At 45.8% G+C, this 19628-nt stretch overlaps 1 protein-coding gene across 2 annotated transcripts in view; it reads right to left on the bottom strand.

Annotated features, from left to right (window-relative positions):
* PGM2L1 (phosphoglucomutase 2 like 1) overlaps positions 1–10174 on the bottom strand; it is a 579912-nt gene extending 569738 nt beyond the window's left edge. The window contains exon 1 of one of the 2 annotated variants that reach the window (XM_078658581.1): positions 9720–10174. In XM_078658581.1, the coding sequence (XP_078514707.1) occupies positions 9720–9824 (105 nt within the window). In that variant the 5' untranslated portion in view covers positions 9825–10174. The remainder of the gene's footprint in view (positions 1–9719) is intronic. The other variant, XM_078658582.1, reaches the window with a different exon arrangement.
* Between the last annotated feature and the right edge of the window lie 9454 nt (positions 10175–19628).

The raw sequence follows: 19628 nt of genomic DNA, 5'->3' as shown, positions 1-19628 counted from the left end.
ACGCATATACGGTCACAATGTTACACTATGTGCAACTGCTGCCGATTATGCACATCTTATCGCTCTCCACGTTGAGTCTGAAGTCATCACACAAGGCATTTTTATCCGAATCCTTCTCCCCCTGCCACTCCTTCGCCAAGACTGAGATATGAGGCAGGCGTATGCTCTTCAAGCTAGAAAGTTTAGATATTTGCTTTCATTTCCTAAAATAAATGAACGTGGCACATACAATACAAATATTCCACAGAGGGCTCCAATACTTGTAAATTAAGGATGCCATCATACGAGAATGTTTGGGTGGTAAATGAAACCACTATAAAGACTGCCAGAAACACTACTCCATAACAACAATAGGAGTAGATATTGTGAATTAACAAACTACCAGAAACATTATTCCATAATAACTCTGACATTTAAGAATTTACATAGATAGGGTATTTAAAACTTTCCAGAGTCTGTGGTTATTTATGAAGCTAAATGACATTTTCTACCTATTATTCTAACACCCTTGATCCCTTAGGACTTTGAATACAGGTGACAAGGATTGGCAAGTCAAGGTGTATAGTTATAAGTCCTATAGTGAATAAAATCCTGATTGGCAAAGGTAAAAGCCGGATTACCTGTTCAAAAGTATGTATGTTTATGGGCCCAGGTGAGTATAGTAAATTGAGCAGGTAACTCTGCGCGCCATCAGTCTGTTTGGCACTTCTAGGTAGGCTCAGCTATTCAATTCCTTGCAATCCCACTGCATCAGCATGCACAGATCCTACTTGACAAAGGATATTTTTCCCTTGGTCCTTTGCCTTTCAGGGGTAAAGAACATTCAAGTTGGGTATCTAGGCAGATCACTGTATCACTAAGATTGGCATGCGAGGCACATGTTATGAGTGCAACTCCACGTCACGAAGTGCTAAGTGTGCGTCATATGCCTTGAAAGGCTAATAGATATTGTACATTAACTACTGTAACATTATTCCATAACAATACGAGTAGATATTGCACCTTAACATAGTGCCCCCGGTTAAACTACCAGAAACATTATTCCATAACAATACTAGTAGACATTGCACCTTAACATAGTGCCCCAGTCAAACTGCCAGAAACATTATTCCATAACAATACAAGTAGATATTGCACCTTAACATAGTCCCCCCAGTTAAACTGCCAGAAGCATTATTCCATAATAACAATACTAGTAGATAGTGCACATTAAAGTGTTTCCGTGAGAGGTTGAGCCTGTGTGGTCCAAGATGGCTGCTCTCTCTTGAGGCTCCAACTTAGGCTCATTAAGTGGGATCTAGGTTGACCGGAGCGCTTTCCAACGGGACACGTGAGCACTGCAGCTGCAGACTACATTTATTTCCCAAGGAGAAGCCCACAACAAATAGTGACGATGTCTTGATGGACAGGACTGCCAAGTGAGAGATGTACGGCTACCAACCTGCTAATTAATGGTTCAGTGAATGTAGTGTATGATGAGAGAGATGCAGCCAGGAGAAGGGCGCCTAGGAGTACCAGCGGTGTAACGGAGCCATGGGGTGAGGCCTCCTGACAGCTAGAAAGTGGCACTTATTAAGAAAGACGGAAGAGACCATGTCTGACAGGTAGCTTGAAACGTGCAGGAGGAAACAGAATACACTCAATTATTGCTCCCCCTACACCTCTGACTGAAGGGCAAAAACACTCTTAAAATAACTCTTTCCCACAGGCAACTGAACAAGGATATGATTAACTGTATACACAGCAGGGTTGTCACTACAAATGTAATAGATTAATCAGAAATATTATGCATTCATACAAACTCAGTAGGGGCAAGATCCAGGTAAGAGCACACAAAAGCCAGAGGAAGACCTACCCATTGCTTGAAAGTTTCCATAGGAAGATATGTAGAGGAGTCCAGGCTAAAATGAAGAACATGTGTGCTAGAGCGGGTAAGACAGAAAGACGAGTTCCTGCACTGAAGCTATAGCAAACATTAATTCCAAAACATATTTAAGGCTGCACACCCAAAACTATCTACCACCTAGCCTAGAGTGGAGATTCTGGGGGAAAAAGCCACAAGCTACAAACCTGAGGATTTTAGGGGTTCTGGTTAATAATGGAAAACCCTGAAAGGTGTCAACAGAACTAGGGAACCACTTTGAGATGTATTAGCACTTGGATGGCAGTTTTGTCCCGACCTGCTAAGGAAAACGACTAGTCAGATCAGAGGGTACTGATATTTCTCAACATGCAACATAACAGCCCAACAGAGAAGGTGAACTCTACTGAAAATAAAATAGGTGTCATCACGAATGGAGATCCATCCTGAAGTCCTATATTTAATACCAAGGAGGATCTTCTCATGGAGACTCAGTAATGTCTAACAGCAATGTCCGTTAAAATCCCTGTTGAACATTACAAATTACATATGCTGCTTTTTTTTCCTACAGTGAGAAAGGTATGTGAAACTTTTTTTGTTGATGTTTAATTAAATAGCCATTGCTGGACAATGCAAACATTTACCCCCAAATCAAGAGATCCGGGTTAAATCCATAGTTCTTTTTCTCACCATACCAACCAAGCCATATGCAAATCAGTCTTGACCCTGTACCTCATGGGAACAGTCCAGACCGAACAGCCACGCCAGATCCTCCCTGGACCGGAAACAAGCACCGGTTCAGGGAAGACCTGGCTTGGCAGTTCGGGCTATACTGTTCCCATGAGGCACAGGGTCAGACTGATTTGCATATAGCCATGTCAGAACTGGGGTGGCAGAGTGGGCTAAAGAATGGTGATGGATTAAACCCAGATCTTTTTACTGGGTGTGAGTGTTTGATTGATTCAGATGCTCCGTCCATCACCACCCCCTTTTGTACCGCAAGCCCACTAGCAGCATTTGGATTTACAAACCCTGGCACTCCTGTTGCACTTTACTGTGGTCTGACAGTAAACCAAATAAGCCAATCATGGAATCCAATCAATACAGCATTAATTTATAGTAGGGAGAGCATATGCACTTTAGCACTGATCAGCAGTGGTAAAGTGCCCAGTGTCATTAAACCAACAAAAACAGGTCAGAGAGAATATAGGAGGAAGGCAAAAAGTTCAGGGATGACCCTGCAGAAAGGCCCAAGTCCAACAATAAGATACAGTGTAATACATATCACAATACTCCTCACTGTACTCTCACTTGAGCCATATGCAAATCAGTCTGGACCCTGTACCTCATGGGAACAGCCCAGACCGAACAGCCACGCCAGGTCCTCCCTGGACCGGAAACAAGCACCGGTTCAGGGAAGACCTGGCTTGGCAGTTCAGGCTGTACTGTTCTCATAAGGCACAGGATCAAGACTGATTTGCATATGGCTGGGTCTGAACTGAGGTGGTGAAGTGAGCTAAAGAACGATGATGGATTTAACCCAGATCTGTGACTGGGGTGAGTGTCTGAAAAGTTTCAGCACTCCGTCAGTTACCTCCTCCACCAAACGTGTTCTGAGAGCACCTGCCACTAAAGTTGTTCTCACACATGCTAAGCCACGACACAGACATTGTTTGAACGTGTATCTGAAAGTTGATGGGACGACTGAGCACTGAGATGGACTTTAAACAAACAGGCTTATTAAGAACATTGTGTGTAATCCATGAGGCTATTTGGACTGTTGCCTTACTTCAAACCCTGAGCCATCTACTATTGGCTTTCTTTGGGCCTTAAGAAAAGGCCATGGCTGCTCTACACCCTGCCCTCTTCAACCCCCTTACCTACTACCCCCAATAATACTTGCATTGAAGGATGGTTTATGCCCTATAAATGAACAGAAGTCAGAAACATGCAATAGCTGCAAAGTCACAAACATAATAAAGGAGTTCCACAGGGATCACCGAGTAACACCAGATGCACTGCATGATATAATGGAGTTGAAGCACCACGGGTATGTTTGACCACTAGTTCTGGCATTACGGAAAATTTGAGAAATCCCAAGGCATATCTGAGCAACAGGAGCTCGGATAAGACTGAAGAGCGGCACCACTGTCATAACAAAGCATATCTACATTAGTAACTTAGCTACAGTGTCACGTAAGAACTGAGCATCTGCACCTCGGCATCCAGTAACTAAGCTACAGCAGCACATGATTAACGAGCTGCAGTGTTACTGACTTAAACGAACACCAACACCACTAGCATAAGCAGCAGAACTGACATAATTGTGCGATGGCCTGATGCAAGTGCCAGTGCCCTACAACCAGAACATGTATGGACTGGATGGTCTCTTAGGAATGCTACCAGCACTCCAGCTTATAACTGCAGCAGTTTCACGTGGATTTTGGTTTCAGGCAAATTAATATTATTGGGATGTAAATTGCAGTGGCAGCTCGCTCGGAACGGGGGTGGAGGGGGTTAAACACAAATAAAAAAAATTGTACACTCTCCGCCGCATGCCTCTCCCGCCGCCGCACACCTCTCCTACTCTGCTGGAAGCACCGGAAGCACTCAGGCTTCCAGGCTCTCCCAGCCAATCATGGCGCTGAGTCGTGATTGCTTGAGCATCCTTTTTTGGATGCCCAGGTAGTGCCTGTGGAGGCAGGGCATGTTCTCTATGGGGCTCTGCAACACAGCCCAATAGAGAACATGCCAAGTGCGCATGACGGTTTGGTCGGCCCTAGAGGCTCGGCCAAACTGTCATGTGCACTCTGAGGAGTGCAAACCACCCCCCCATGCTCTGGCGTCAGGGAGCCAGCCCCGGTCCGACTCCCGAAAAAAAAAAAGATAATAACGTCTTGTTATTATCATTTTCTGTTTTTCACAGCTGCAATAGCAATGGGGCGACGCTCCTCCGCTAAGGCGGAGGAGCCGCCACTGGTAAATTGCCCTGGAAACTGCAATAAATCTACTAGCACAGTATTTTTGGACTAGCTTTTATTTCTTCTTTGACTCGACTTTGCGAAGGGACTTCTGTCTAGTGAGTCAGGAGATATAATTGTACCATTCTTTCCATGCAATATTCAATCGTCGCTACGGATCCATGTTTTTTTTTTTTTTACTGAACACGTGCATTTCTGATGGACACAGAAATGTATCGATTGACGCAAAATAGTCTCAGCGAAAGGGGGGTTGGTATCGGAGTATGTCTAGCTTTTTATATCATTTAATTATTTTATAAATAGATCAGTTCTAAAATTGCGATATAGGCTGAATAAAAAGAGCTACACACGAAATTGGAATGGCATAACAAAAAATATAATAAACTGAATGAAAATCGTCCTTTCGAAGGGATCGAAACGAGTCGCAGTATAAGAACAGTTCAGTGATTCATGAAATTCACTCAGAACTGCTTACATGCCCTTCCCTGTAATACCTCGTCCCCTGAGGTGACTGGTCACATTCAACAAACTGGCTCAATCGGTGTGGCAGCGGATTCACATAAAAAAAGATTCCAGAAAGACTTTTGGTTCGAAGCCAGGGTCTGCATTTTGCGGTCATCTTTAAAGCCAGGCCACCAAACGACAGCCTACCCGTCTTTCCGATCAGCACCAGCAAAACTGGACAGCACAGATCTGCATTTTAGCGGATTTGGAAATCGCATGCCTTGCCTTGCACGTCTACTGTTCGTGAAAGGTGAAGACCCTCTCTAAAAGAAACGTGTATGCCCTGTTTTGAAAGGCGAGGAGAAGTAATAAATAAACGCATGGAAATTTCACTGTGACGCATTCCATAAAAATACATATTTTAGCATAACCTTCAGTGCTAAGAAGGAAGGCACTTTTCAACAACACACAGAGTAAAGCTGGCCGAACCCTGGCCTGATTAAAAGGGAGAAAACATGACCAGCACTTCCACTGTCCCAGTGACCTTGACAGGAAGAGTCATTTCACTGTACTTTCCTAGTCGCAACAAAAAAAAAAAAAATCAATAGACCTCATCATGTCATGTCGAATGTCACAGCAGCCTTTAGACCTAGACAGCTTAAGCTTCTTTATCTGACATAAGGAAATTTCAGCTCAAGGGATTATCCACACATTTCATTGCATTTTAAAACCTGTGGTTTACTTTTTCAGTTATCATTGGTATCAGAGGGGGTATCGGTGTGTGAGATGGCACGGAGGCAGTGTGAGCTTCTGCTAGGGTTCTGACTTGGCCACGTTGTAGCTCGCCAGTGCCTCACAAAAATAATTTACATAAATTAAAGTGGTCAACATTCCAAAGTCAATCTGGGGGAACATTCATATTCCAACATCAAGTGGCACAAACTGTTGTTTATATATACCTGAACAGTGATTGTTAATACCAGGGGCGGTTCCTGCTTTAGGGTATTGGGGTGTTCCCCACTGATATTTGGCCACCAGTACATTCAAATGAATATACACAGTAAGGTGCACTTACATTAATTTGAAACTAATTAAAAAAGTGCAACTTGCGAGTCAGCATTCAGCGGCAGGTATGGCAGCGGCTCTAAAGGGGGTGTATGTTCAAGTAATTTAGTAGGCAGACACACATGGGTCACAGGCATCGAGAGCACGGCACTTAGGCCACAAAGTGCGCGTGTTGGGTTGGAGAGCTGACTTTCCCCAGCCAGCTCGTCATGCACACTAGAGGCTTCTCGACATTAGTGAGCGGGGATTGCTCAAAGCCGCAGACCCTCAGTCTCCAAATGAGCCGTGAATCGCACGCTCAAGCCAGGCGCTGCTCTCTTGCTGTGTAACAGCAAGGGATCAGCCTCAGGATTGGCTGATAAACGTGGTTGCTGGGGCCTAGTCTAGGCCTCTCTGGTGCACAGTTTGTGCACATGGTGCAGCAAGGTGGAAGGTTCTGCCCACAGAGTAATGACCAATCACTGTAATGGTGTATTGTCAAGCCATGCAGTAATTTGGCCATTTCTGTCGCTGCTGGGCCGCTGCTCGGCCAATGCCCGTCTTCCCCACTCCCCTCTTTCGGAGAGCGAGCAGGACGGAGTCAGATCAAGAACATACCTATGACCTTACATCTGCTGTGGCCAGGTAGGTTCGAGCAGAGCCTTGTATGTGACTGATCACCACCACAAAGATCCGACTCCAAAGTTGAGTGGACAGTCAGTGGACTTGGGTCAGTAACAGCCAGCGCCACTTAACCCCGAGCAAAAGTAGGTGACTCAAATTATTGGATAAATCTGTAATAATGTCATTTTGTATATTATATGGACGTGGAACTGGATAAAGAAAGGCAGCGTTAGTGTCTCAGCGAGTGTTTAGTGGTGATGGAGAGGAGAAGCGAGGGGAGGTTAGGTAACGTTCGGAATGGTTGGTGACTTGGTCAGGTCATCATTAATAAAACTTTTGTGTATGGAACAGTTGAAGGGTTGGTTTAAACCTTCCTTTCCTGTGTCACTCCACCTATACGATTATGTGCCTTTGAATCCGTCTCCTGTCTGGAGCCTGGTTAACTGTGGCTTTTGCCACCCAATATATCCGAACTCAACTTTAGTCACCTAAAACAGCGTCTAACTTCCCCTATGTGCCAAGCTAGAGCATTTATGACATACCGCAACTTCTAGGCCAACCGTATTTGCCATATTTGTATTTTTTAGCATGTTATAGAGTGCTAATCATGTGAGAAAATGGAAACATGTCCAAAATGGCTGGCAAATGTCTGTGTCCACTGTGCCCCGTATTTCAGCAAACTGTGAACAAACCACAAAACGCCAGCTGTTGGTATCACATGTGTTATTTGGGCCCTAAGTTGGCAACAATGCTGACTGAAAATTTCGTGCACCCTCTGCAGTGTGGAAATTCCAGCTCTACTGGATTTAGTATAGATCATTTGGGTAATTAATTAAATACACTGCATAGTTTTACCCTAGCAGATGATTATGCAAGGGGAAAGGCCAGCGCAGAGCGATATCTCCTAAGGTTGACCTTCTGTTGGTAGAGTACCCTGCGCTGGTGCTCCAACAAAGCTGCCTTGTGCTTCCCTAGATCTTAAATACCATACGCAGCTGTGCGGTAGTTTGCGTTTCACTACTGCCGGAGCAAAGCCGAAGTAAGTCCAGCCTGGTGACCTAAAGACATGGAGCAAGGCGATACAAGGGCCTTCGAAGATTTTGAGGTTGCTGTGATGCTACCATTCCCTTGAAGAATCACACCTGAGCCGAGTGTGTTTTATATGTGTTTCTTCAGTTCCAACAGTGACCCGAGGTCGCATGATCATTGATTTCAGGTCACGTAACATGCATAGAAACCCAGGCCCCCATTTGGCTTCTCTCTAGAAATAGTGTTTAGTTGAAGAGAAAGTCACACAATAAGACATTACTCTGACAAACGAAATTACTACAATGAGGACAATGAAATTATGTTATGATTATGCATGTTTATAATTGAGGCGTATGTAGAAAGCAAGAGTGCGAGGAAAGAGTAGACGGGTACGTCGTCTTCCCCAATATAGCAGTACAAACAACATGGACGAACCCACAGGTAAGTGTTAATACTTGTGTTGACTCAAGATGATGTGAAAGAGTACAGATATTAAATGGATTTGTTACAAGACCCCTCACCCACCAACCTAGTATATGGCATACTTCATCATTGGGGTCCCAGCTGGGCTACCGAATGCAACCCAGCTGTGCTTCAACGCCTGACTACAGCGGAACGTTTTTTTTTTTTGTTTCAGTGAGGTGTGCTCAGGGAGTGGTAAAGTTAAAAATGTCTCTATGGAACACCCAAACAAAAGAAACAAAAAAAAATACCTTTTATGGTCTTAGGACATGATTAAAAACTGAGGCGGGATATAGTAAAGAGGACAATGTACCTTCAATATCCTTTAGGTGTAGGTCAACATGTTTCAGCCTTTTACAGTAATCCTAAGGCTTTCTTCAGGACCACAGTGTAAAAAAAAAAAAAAGGTGAGGTGACTACAAAAGTGGAGGTAGCCACGTGAGAGATATCAGCACACACGTTAAGGTGTGCTGTGTATGTAGTGGAAGAACACACTTAATGGTTGAAATTTCAGCCAATTTAAAGAAAATCAGACGGATCCTGCAAAGGGGAGTCTCCTGTAATCAAACATTCATCAAGGATGGCCTCCCACCATTCAAACCTGTTCGGGACTTGCCAGGATCCCGCCGGTGAGGCGGCCAGGTATCGTGATTAGACAGGAAGCCTGGCACAGTGTGCACGCTTTGTCCCGTCCAACAAATCACAATAACTTGTATTTCCTCAGTAGATTTCAATTGTAAAGATATATCAATAATACTTATTTATATCAATAAATAAGTAAATCTGTGTGGTACTCCGCATAGTTATCTCAAAGTCTGTTATGAAATTCTATGGTTATACTGAATAAGCAGCTACCTCCTACATCATCATATGAAATCTCTTAAATTGAGGTCATAACTACACTTTCACAACTGCCCTATTACCCACGAACACGTAAATACAAAAGAATCAAAATAAATAATACATTTTCAGCATCTGTGACACTTCCAATTGGGGGCTAAATTTAGAGGTTCAAATCGTCTCTCTGGTTTCAAGCTTCCCCTTTGCCCAGATTAGACTAGCGTTATGATAAGTGTGTTGATACCCAGACTTAAAGCTAAACAGAGCACATGGTCATGTCATCAAACAATGGTAAAGCTGCCGCCCTATTGGCCACCAGCTCAGGGAACACGCGCGCACTGACCAATGAGAAGGTTCGCGGCGCCTGCTAGGCATGCAAACGAGCCTGCAGCACGAGCCCAGGTCAGCGGTGACAGTCTGGCGCAAGTACCCACCTGGTCCAAGCGCAGCCAGAGGCAGGCGGCGGCGTCCAGTTGCGAGTCCCCGGTGCACCTGGGCAGCAGCTGGTTTGAGTTGACATCCTCGCCGCGGTCTCCCATGGTGGCACCAGCCCGGTCGCAGCTCCTCTTTTTGCACGGGATTAGCTAAAAGCTCGGGCTACGAAAGCTGCGCCATGGAAGCTTGGGGTGATGGAGCGCTGGGCGTTGGCGTCTCCGAGCTCTGCGTCCCACGCAGTTTCCAACAGCCTCTCGCGCTCACTCTCCCTTGGGCACCGTTCGTTCCAGAAGGAACGCGGCGGAGGAGAGGGGCAGGAGGAAAGAGCCCACCCCTCTCTGTCAAACGTAAATAACGGCCCTCACGCCGCCGCGCGCAGCGCCACACTGACAGCCGCGTGCACGAGCTGCCGTTTAGAGCACCTGCGCGCGCTCACTCCCGTTACCCTACTGACAGCCGCTGGAGGCGGCGCGAGGACAGAAAAAGAAGAAGCGAATTCGGTCATGCTCCTGGCCGGCGAGGGAGTACACTTCGCGCATGCGTCAACCGTTATCCTGCTACCATGGGAAATGTGGTTTTAGGTCTGAAGACTCCTTTTTTCGAGGCTTGTTTGAGATGACTCAGAAAGCTGCCGAATCATATCTTCGAAAATTTTGTCACGTTTACAAAAATGTGTTTTCCTTCACTTAGTTCCTCTACCAATCTGTATTCCTCTCCCTTTCCACTGCCCCTTAACCCCTCTCATGCGTCCTGTATTTAATGTATTTTAACATTAAAGGCCAACGTGATCGTTGGAAAATCTGAAGCTACCCCCGCCCCCAAATGTTACAAACCATGCTACGCCGTCTGGGAGCTATAATTGGGGTGTCTGTGAGAACCACACTACTCCCCAATTATGGCTGCTTTTAATTGTTATAGGGTGGTATGGGGGACCAGTTTTTAGTGCGAAGCCTACCATACAGCACAGCTGTTTGTCTGCAGAGACCTATTGGGGACATAAGGAAGCTTACCTAGAAATCAGTGCTTTTAATGGGCCAGTACAGAGTACCCCCACTTCTCAAGTTCTACTTGGGCTAGGAGAGTACCGGTACCAGGGGCACAACTGGACCAGAATTTCGGGGGATGGGGTGGTGGGAGCTAAGACTCCCAGCCAGGGCTGGCCCTAGCACTGGTCGCGCACGGTGCAACAGTCTTTTTTGGCACCCCTCCCCCATTTCCTCCTTCTCCATCAATTCCCTCACTACCACTCACCAACAATGCACCTCATATCTCTATAGCCCCTTTCTGACCAACATTGAATTTTTTTTCTAGGGCTACTCGTAGTTTACTCACACTCAGTTCTGTGATCTGCTTGGTACACAGTCTTTGTAGCAGGGACATTAACCCTCTGCCCTGTGTGGGTGACAGCAGTGCCCATGTGAGTGCACTATGAGCGATGCTACAACTTGAGAGTAGGGTGAGAGGAGTGACTGCAGGGTGAATGAGGTGGCCATATGAATTTGGGTGCGGTTGTAAGTGCAGAGTGGGATGAATGAATGTATGGTTAGTGATGGGCTTGTTTGAGTGAGATTGCAGAGTGAGCACTGAGGGGGACAGGTGAGTAAAGTGTCCCATGAGTGCAGGATGAGGTACAAGGTGAACAGCGCAAGTGCATTGTGAGTGCAGAGTGATCACTGTGAGTGCAGAGTGAGCAGTGTGCTCATGTGACCGGAGGGTAAATGGAGGGAGAACTGTTTGAGTTCATGGCGAGTGGCATAAGTGCTGTGTTGTCATTGTGAGTGCAGGGTGACTAGTGTGAGTGCATTGTGATCGCTCTGAGTGTAAAAGTGAAGGGCGAGAATAAGGAGTGAGTTGTCTGATTGCAAAGTGCATTCCCAGACATTTGAAGTAACTCAGCATGTTATTGTTTTCTTGGTGAGCCGGAAGGGTGGGGGCCATTTTTGGTACAGGGCGTGGGTTTGCAGCAGTGTTTTCAGGAGCTCTTTTTTGTGAAGTCCTCTGTTATAATGTAAGTGGTTATGTGTTCTAGATTGTGAGGCGTGCAAGATTTTAAGGGGGACAGTTGACTCTACCTCATGGCAGAATATTGACGCCAGGTTGCGTTCTTCATTAAATCTTCGTTTATAAACATCTATATCGTGCACAACGTGTGTTCTTCACAAAAGTTTGTGGCAACGAGTTGAGCCTGACCACCGTGAAGACAGATAGGCAACCTGCCGCGCGGCGTCTAATCTTGGTGGATGAACGCTTGGAAACGGTGGGGGGAAACGTGAAGTATAGCCCCAGAGAAGCTGTAAAGCATAAGGAATTACAAGGATTGCGTACTGTAAATCATAAAACGTTCAGTTTTTTTATTTTCCTCAAATTTGTGGCATCCACTGTGTGTTTTCAAAGAGTGCTCAAGCGATGGCGTGTGGGGGAGCACTGGATGATTCGCCCTCAAATTGTGGTTACGCCAGCCATTTCTCGTTGTTAGCAGGGAAAGCATGATCCCCAGCGGAAGGCAGTCCATTTGACATCACCTGCTTTGTAAGCGACTGCTTGAACTGCAGAGCACGACAAGCTTGCATCTTGGGTGTGAAGTATTGTCTTGGAGCCGGTATACAGGTTGCAAAGGCTGTTGAGGAGCAGCACACCTTCTTCTTGCGCCGGTACAGCTGGCAGATCCCCCTTTCTTTCAGTGATCTGCACACCATGCCGCAGCGCATGCATGTTATTTACAAGGTAGTTATCAACAGGGTTGGCATCATAGGCTTGTTCTTCGGTGATCTGCACACCATGTTGTGGTGTGCAGATCACCGAAGAAGTAGTAGTTATTTGAGATCACTGCTACGCAGATTGATTCTTCGGGGATCTGCAGACCGCTTAACTTCACAAGTTTCTACATGTTACATTTATTCAGCGAAGGTTAACTGCATTTTTAGGGATATTGTGGTGTGTTGCAACATGGCGGTACAAAGTAATATTATGGTTCCTCTATTATTTTTTCCACCGCCTGCCAATCCAGAAATTATATGAGAGGATTGGGTGAGGATGTTGGAAAAATATATTACAGCTTTAGATGGACAGGATTTCTCTCCAGCCAGGAAGAAGGCTTTTTTGTTAAGTGTGTTGGGGAGTGAGGGACGAAGCGTGTTCAACTATCTGACAATGGTGATAGGTCTCAAAGGTCAGCCCATGGATGACGTTTATATAGAAGCTGTAAAACACTTGGAGAATAGATATGTTAAGGATGCAAACATAGTTATGTCAAGATACCAATTTTATACTCTAGCAGAACAGGAGTCAATAGATGACTTTTTAGCTTGTCTAAGGGAACTTTCTGTCAAGTGTTGTTTTGGAACTATGACTGATAAATTGATTTGGGATCTACTGTTTGCATAGTGCAGAGAAAAAAATATAAGAGGGGTTATGGGCAGCAACAAATTCTACTCTTGAGAAGGCCATTTGCATAGCTAAAGTTATTGAGGAGTCTCAACGATGTATGAGGGAGTTAGGTAGAAGAGAGAAAAGTGTTGAGGTATCTATTGTGGGTTATGGTGGACAGAATAATGCGGGTGATGTTAATTTTATTTCAAAGAAAAAAATTGTTGATTTTAGAAATAATACAAGAGGGGTCTCTTCAACCAATGTTAAGGGCAGTGAAAGAGAATGTACTCGTTGCATGATTATGTTTCACTTGGCAGACTCTAAGTGATTCTTTGCAGTCAACAAAGAGTGCAAAAAGTGTAGGCGCAAAGCCCACTATGCTCATATATGTAAAGATGGTAACAAGATGAGTAAAGATCAAAAGTACATAGTGAGCGTGGTGTATGTCCTGGATGACAGTATGTCCAGGGATAGGGTAATAGTTATAGATCCTTGTTAAGAAGATGAAAGGAACAAGAATGATGATGCAAATAGCAGAGGATGATTGTTAAGACCCAAGTCAGTTTGCAATGTGTGTGGACATGATGTGGTCCTCATGGTTGATTCTGGATTGTTACACTATAATTCCAGGAAGGTTGTTCAGAGCACATTGGAAGGGGGTGGAGTTGCTACCTAAAGATCTTAATCCTGGTGATAATCAGGGAGAGACTATTGAGATCTTAGGTTACATGAAGGGGAGTATAAGATATGGGGCACGGTGTGCTGAGGGTAAGTTGTACAAGTCAGCCGACGGTTTCCCTATACTTGGGTGGATGCACCAATTTAATTTTAATATAATGTTTAACCCTAGGGCTCCCAATCAGGTTATGGTCCTGGGAGATGAACTTGTGAGTAATATTTTGGAGGGTGCTCTAAGGGTTTTTGACAAAACCATAAGGTGCCTTAAGGGTTATATCCACAGGATTGTCTGGAGGAGGATGTTGTATCTAAGCAACACAAACTCAGGAAGATTCCGCTATCTGTGAGAGATGAAGTTAAACGTTTGTTGGGAGATATGCCAAAGGATGGGGTTAAAGAGCCTGAGGAAGCCTCTCCTTGGGTTTCTCCAGTGGTTGTCATACAGAAAGTGGATGGCCGACTGAGATTTTGTGCTGACTTATGGTAATTAAATCAGGATATTGTGGTGTTGAAAATGGCGATGTATATGCACATAAGCGGCGTTCATTTGTGTTCACTGTACCCCTTGTTGTATGCAGAACGGATATCGTGAAACACTGACTGTGTTATCCCGCCAGCATAGACCCATGCACACACGTACACGACAGCCATTTTAGGCTCCATGGCCTCTCTGCCCGTTTGTTAAACCCACGGCACCCCCTCCCTGCGCGCACTGCTCATGCATCGGCCATAAGACCCTCTCCCTCTGCGTGACTCTGCTCTAGAAGTAACAGTCCTGCTTGACCCACACCCCCCCATATCCTCCCAAGAACACCCTTCCCCTCTGCTGACGAGCCCCCCCCAGCTGCACTTGGCCTTTCGACCCGGTCCCAAGTCCTAAGACCAAGCCTCGTGGATGCACACCCCCTTTTTTCCTGCCCAGCATAACAAAACCGTGATACACCAACCGAAGTGCCCGATCTTATCGCCTGCCCAACCTTTGATCTGATCATCCCCTCCTGCCCTCGTGTCCTGTAGGAATGTCCGGCTGAGAGATCACAATCTTTTGTTACATTCAGGAGGGGAGGATGACATCTGAGCGACTGGTATGGGAATAGGCCTGAAGCTGGGATTCCAAGCATGCTTTCTCCTACTTCAAAGCGTCTTTATTGCAATAAGGAATGTTTGTGCATCATAAACATGTGTATAAAAGACGAAGCCTCAGAGAAACTTGTTAGAGCACCTCCTGAAGACACTATGCGAGCGTCCGACATGACAGGCTCTCCTCATGAGAAATAAAACTCTGTTCTTGGTTTCCTGCTCCCAGCGCCCGCCATTACCTTATTTGGTAATTGTTCAAGATGGGAACTAAGAGGCGTCTTGCGCCAGTAGCCTGGGCATCAAGTGCGTTATGGGCTGACTTTTCCACAATTGGCGTCCCAACGCGGGGCCCATCAGCGACATAAGGTCCGGTAAGAGAGGTCCAGACGATGGGGTGAACATCTAAACGATTGGAGTATACCTGCCTTGAGAGGGCCCTCGCCCGGCTGCCGATTGAATGAACTTCACCGATTCCGAACGGACCTCTCTCAAGTGACCTACTGTCCTGACTGGAATCCCACAGGAATGCTGCGGTAAAAACATGGAGAAAGAGAACGATCGGGCGCTGGAAAAGGGAAGGCGAAGAATTGCCCACACGGTCCGGTCAGGGTAAGGTTAAGTAGGACATCTTTACGTCCGATTGGTAGGATGGCTTTATCCATCTGATTGATTGATTGATTGTACTTGAAGAATTGGTTCTCTTTGAGACATTTTCTATTTTCAAACAGCGATGAATAGGAACGTTCCTCTCTCTTTGCAAATAGTTAAGGATAGGTAATGCAGACGTTTGTCCCCCATTGTAATCCGTCATGCCTATCTTTCTCCCCACTGATTGTTTGTTATCGATTTTTATCGACTATTGCTCTTTGAGATATTCCCTGTCTACAAACAGGGAAGAATAGAAATATTCTGCCCACTTTGCAGATAGTGAAGGATAGGTAATGCAGATTTTTGTCCCCGTTGTAATCCGTCATGCCTGTTTTTCTCCCCACTGATTGATTGATTGTCTGGACATTTATTGTCCAAGGAATAGTTCTTTTGAGGTATTCTCTGTTTGCAAATAACGTAGAAAAGAAATATTCTGTCTAATCTTTGCAAGTAGTGAAGGGTAGGTAAGGCGGACCTTTGTCCCCCGTTGTAATCTCTCGGGCCTATCTACTCCCCACTGATTGGTAAACTAGTTCCACCCGGACCATTTATTAGAGGTAGGTCATCTGGCTCGACCAGAGGGCACCCCTAATAAAAAGGACATATGCAACAATAACGAAGTAATCATCGTATCCTGTTAACAGAAACTATAGCATGAAACACGCTAAAAAAAAAAAGGGGAAGAAAGAAATAAGAAAGCAAAATCAGTAGGCCACTGATGAGTTTTTGATTTCGCTACAAATAGGAAAACGTTAGAATTAGCTCACGATAAAACACATGATTTCGCTAGAAATAAGAAACGTTAGAAATAAGCCCGTAATAAGAAACATGAAAATGGTGAGAGAAGCCAAGCTTGACATCACGGCAGCCACGAGGCAACCAGGCTTCGCCACCCCTCACTGCTCCAAACATGTCTGCCCCACCGCCTGCCACGCCCTAACAACGGTAACATGAGATAGATACAAATAAACAGATACCTACCCCCTTTCTGGAAACTCCCGAAGTGCAACAGGTTCGCAGCTACGCCCATCCGGAAGACGAGAGCTTCGACACGTGTAGGGCGGGTCCTGCTGCCAGCCGTCGGCCGGAGGTCGTCGCGTAAGGTGTGCCAGAAGAGGAGCCGAGGCCGACGGGATCCGGGCATCCCCTCTTCTTTCTTAAATAATGGCTGCGACAACACGGGGGGGATGTCTTGCTCATGCCACCGACCCCCCCCTCGCATCTCCTGGTCCAGCCACGGCTTGGTAGAAGCTCCCCGTTCTGCCCTGAAGCGGCGCCTTGCAGGCCACCAGGGGGGGGGGGGATGTCTTGCCTATGCCTCCGACCCCCCCCCCCTCTCATCGCCTGGTCCGGCCATCGTGAATATTAGCGCCGAGAAAAACGGCGTGGGGTGCACTGGGAGGGAGAGGCGGCGCGAACGAGCCTCTCCCACCTCCCCAGGTGGAGGCCCCCAGTGGCACCCCCAACGCTCCACTCACCCGACAAGGGTTCGCCCACTCGTGAAATGGCGATCCACCCTACAGGAGCGGGCCCGGCGTGAAGGGATGGCCCAGTTGCTTGTTGATTAAGAAGTGAGTCCCACCATCATAAGTGTTCTCCTCGACTTGGAAGATTCCATAAGAGCCATGGGGGCCCCGACCCCCGCGGACACCCTCGATGGGGAATGACTGCCATGATTGCCCACGGAACGATGAAAATGTAGCCGCGAGACGCCGGCGCTCCCATGCTGACGCCAGCCTCAGTTTGAATGACTAAAATACTGCAGACTACAGTTCGGATCAGTTCCGGTGAAAACCCAGTATGACCCGGTAGAAAAAATTGTTGCCTCCCTCCCCCTTTGACTGATGGTTCATACTGCCGATCCTTTCTGTTGCCCTTTAACGGAACTCTTGGACTGCCGAAAGAGGCTCTGGGCCAACCACGAGTTGGTGGAGATTTTGACTATGCCTGGATCTGCCTGGCTGCACCCAAAATGGCGCCGGTACAAATGAAGCTTTCAACTCCTTGTTGTACTCCGATTGCTCAGCCTTGGTGTCATGAGATATGTATGCAGTTTTTTAAAACACATGGATTGATATAGGATGTGTACTGATTATATGTTCGGACAATGGATTGATATAGGATGTGTACTGATTATGTGTTCGGACAATGATTTGATATGGGATGTGTACTGTCAGTTCGGACAATGAATTGATATGGGATGGGTACTGATTATGTGTTCGGACAATGAATTGACATGAGATGGGTACTGATTGAACATTCGGACAATGAATTGTTGTTAAGTTTTGGCACATCATGATTATTGAAAGTTCGAATTTCAACACTTATGATACTCGCTCACACTGAAGTTTCGATATGATTTTATTGCACTTGTCGCACTTTTTATTATGAAATCAACGACCACCGACTCCACTAAGTTTTCCACTACTAAGTATCCCCACATGTACAGTTCCAGCCTGCTCCGTGGCCGGCCCACGAGGTTGTAGGCCCGTATTTGTACACCGACATTTTTATTAAAGATTTTTTGAAAAAAGAAGTAAACGTAGTTGTCACGCGTAAATTGGTAAGTTTCGAATAAATGACCACTATTTCCGATATAACTAAAATACAGGTGAAATGGCTCAGCTCGATTAGTTAAGGGTTAAAAAGTATAGTACGCAGAAATATTGCAAATATGAAAGGTCCAGGTTTTTGTTGTATGTGTTTCTCATTTTTGTACAGCCTAAAGCAACCGCTAAAAGATCCTGGTATTTAGCCTATACTTTATATGCTACCTGTATCAGGAAAATTGTTTTAAAATGCCCCTAAGTCGCCCCGAAGGAGTGCCACCTGACCCCCCTAGTACGAACGACAACGACTCCGTACCACTGTAGGTAATACCTTTTCCTCAAAGGAGAGCACGAGCTCGCCTCCCCCCCACTTTGCACTGACTGCCCTTTGTTCTGACCACCCCCCTGCACACGATCCGTAATACAACACTTGGGCGACCTATGCTATCCACAGGCTTCCGATAATTATCTCTCCCACACTAAGCGGTCCACCTGGGCTTAAATGCCGAGTTGGCAGGGACTGCATTCCGTGGAGATAGGCAGAGTATGTAGTAAGTAAAAGCCTTTTCGGGTTTATGCGCGCTAATGTGTTTTTAAATGCTGCCCCCCCCCCTTCTTTTTCCCTCTTTCTGCAGGTCACATCGGAACGTCGATTAAAAGTACGAAAAAATGATGATCTAGCGGACGAAGAGATGGGAAAAAGGGGTTTGATTATGGTGCCTACAATGACTATTTCTCTCCCTGAACTTAGCGCTTGGGGGGACAGCCTGAAGCGGAAACTACAAAATATGACTTCGCTTGGCACCCCGAATAATACAACCAAAAATAACGTGCACTAATGAATAAGCATCCTGCATTTAACTAAATAGGGAAAGTTTAAGGAATATTTTGAGGTGAGGTTTACATTTAAAATCTACCACATCCTTTTCGCACCCTCATAGACATGAAACTCAAAGCTACCCCATTGTTCTCCCAACTGACACCCACTGTTGCCTCAGCCTGGAAACACATTAGCCCGATCAGGTTTGTTCTTGACCAATTGCCAAAGGCGTAAGTGTGTACAACCAAAGCCACCAGTAAAGACAGCCGACGATAAAAGAGAAGAAAAAGGTAAAAAAGAGCTTAGGATGCTAAGGATGCACAGCATACAGGAAGAGATCATTATGGCCAATAACTGTTCTATGTTTTGTCTTGGATTTTTGTATATAATACATGTACTGTCTCCCTCACCTGAGTATGTGTGTACGTAATGTATGGATCTACGTCATCCCTCTGCCTGTGTTTCCGTATTACTTAACCCCTGCTGTTCTGTGTTGTGTGCGCACTGAATGGCCCATTATTGTACACGTTTCTCTCTCTCTCTCTCTCTCTCTCTCTCTCTCTCTCTCTCTCTCTCTCTCTCTCTCTCTCTCTCTCTCCATGTCACACGTGTACCAAATGGTTCGTTTAGAGTGCGGACGACTCTCTCTCTCTCTGAGGGTCCCCCTGTTCCCTCCTCCCTTTTGTGGTAACGTTGTGCCCCACCGGCACAAACCTAATTGGGTCTCTTCGAACACAAAGGTGTTCGGCAAAATTGACAGGAAC

The sequence above is a fragment of the Lissotriton helveticus genome, chromosome 8, assembly GCF_964261635.1.
Source record: "Lissotriton helveticus chromosome 8, aLisHel1.1, whole genome shotgun sequence".
Classification (NCBI taxonomy): domain Eukaryota; kingdom Metazoa; phylum Chordata; class Amphibia; order Caudata; family Salamandridae; genus Lissotriton; species Lissotriton helveticus.
Note: the sequence above shows the minus strand (reverse complement) of the source record. Positions and strands in the feature narration are given on the sequence as shown.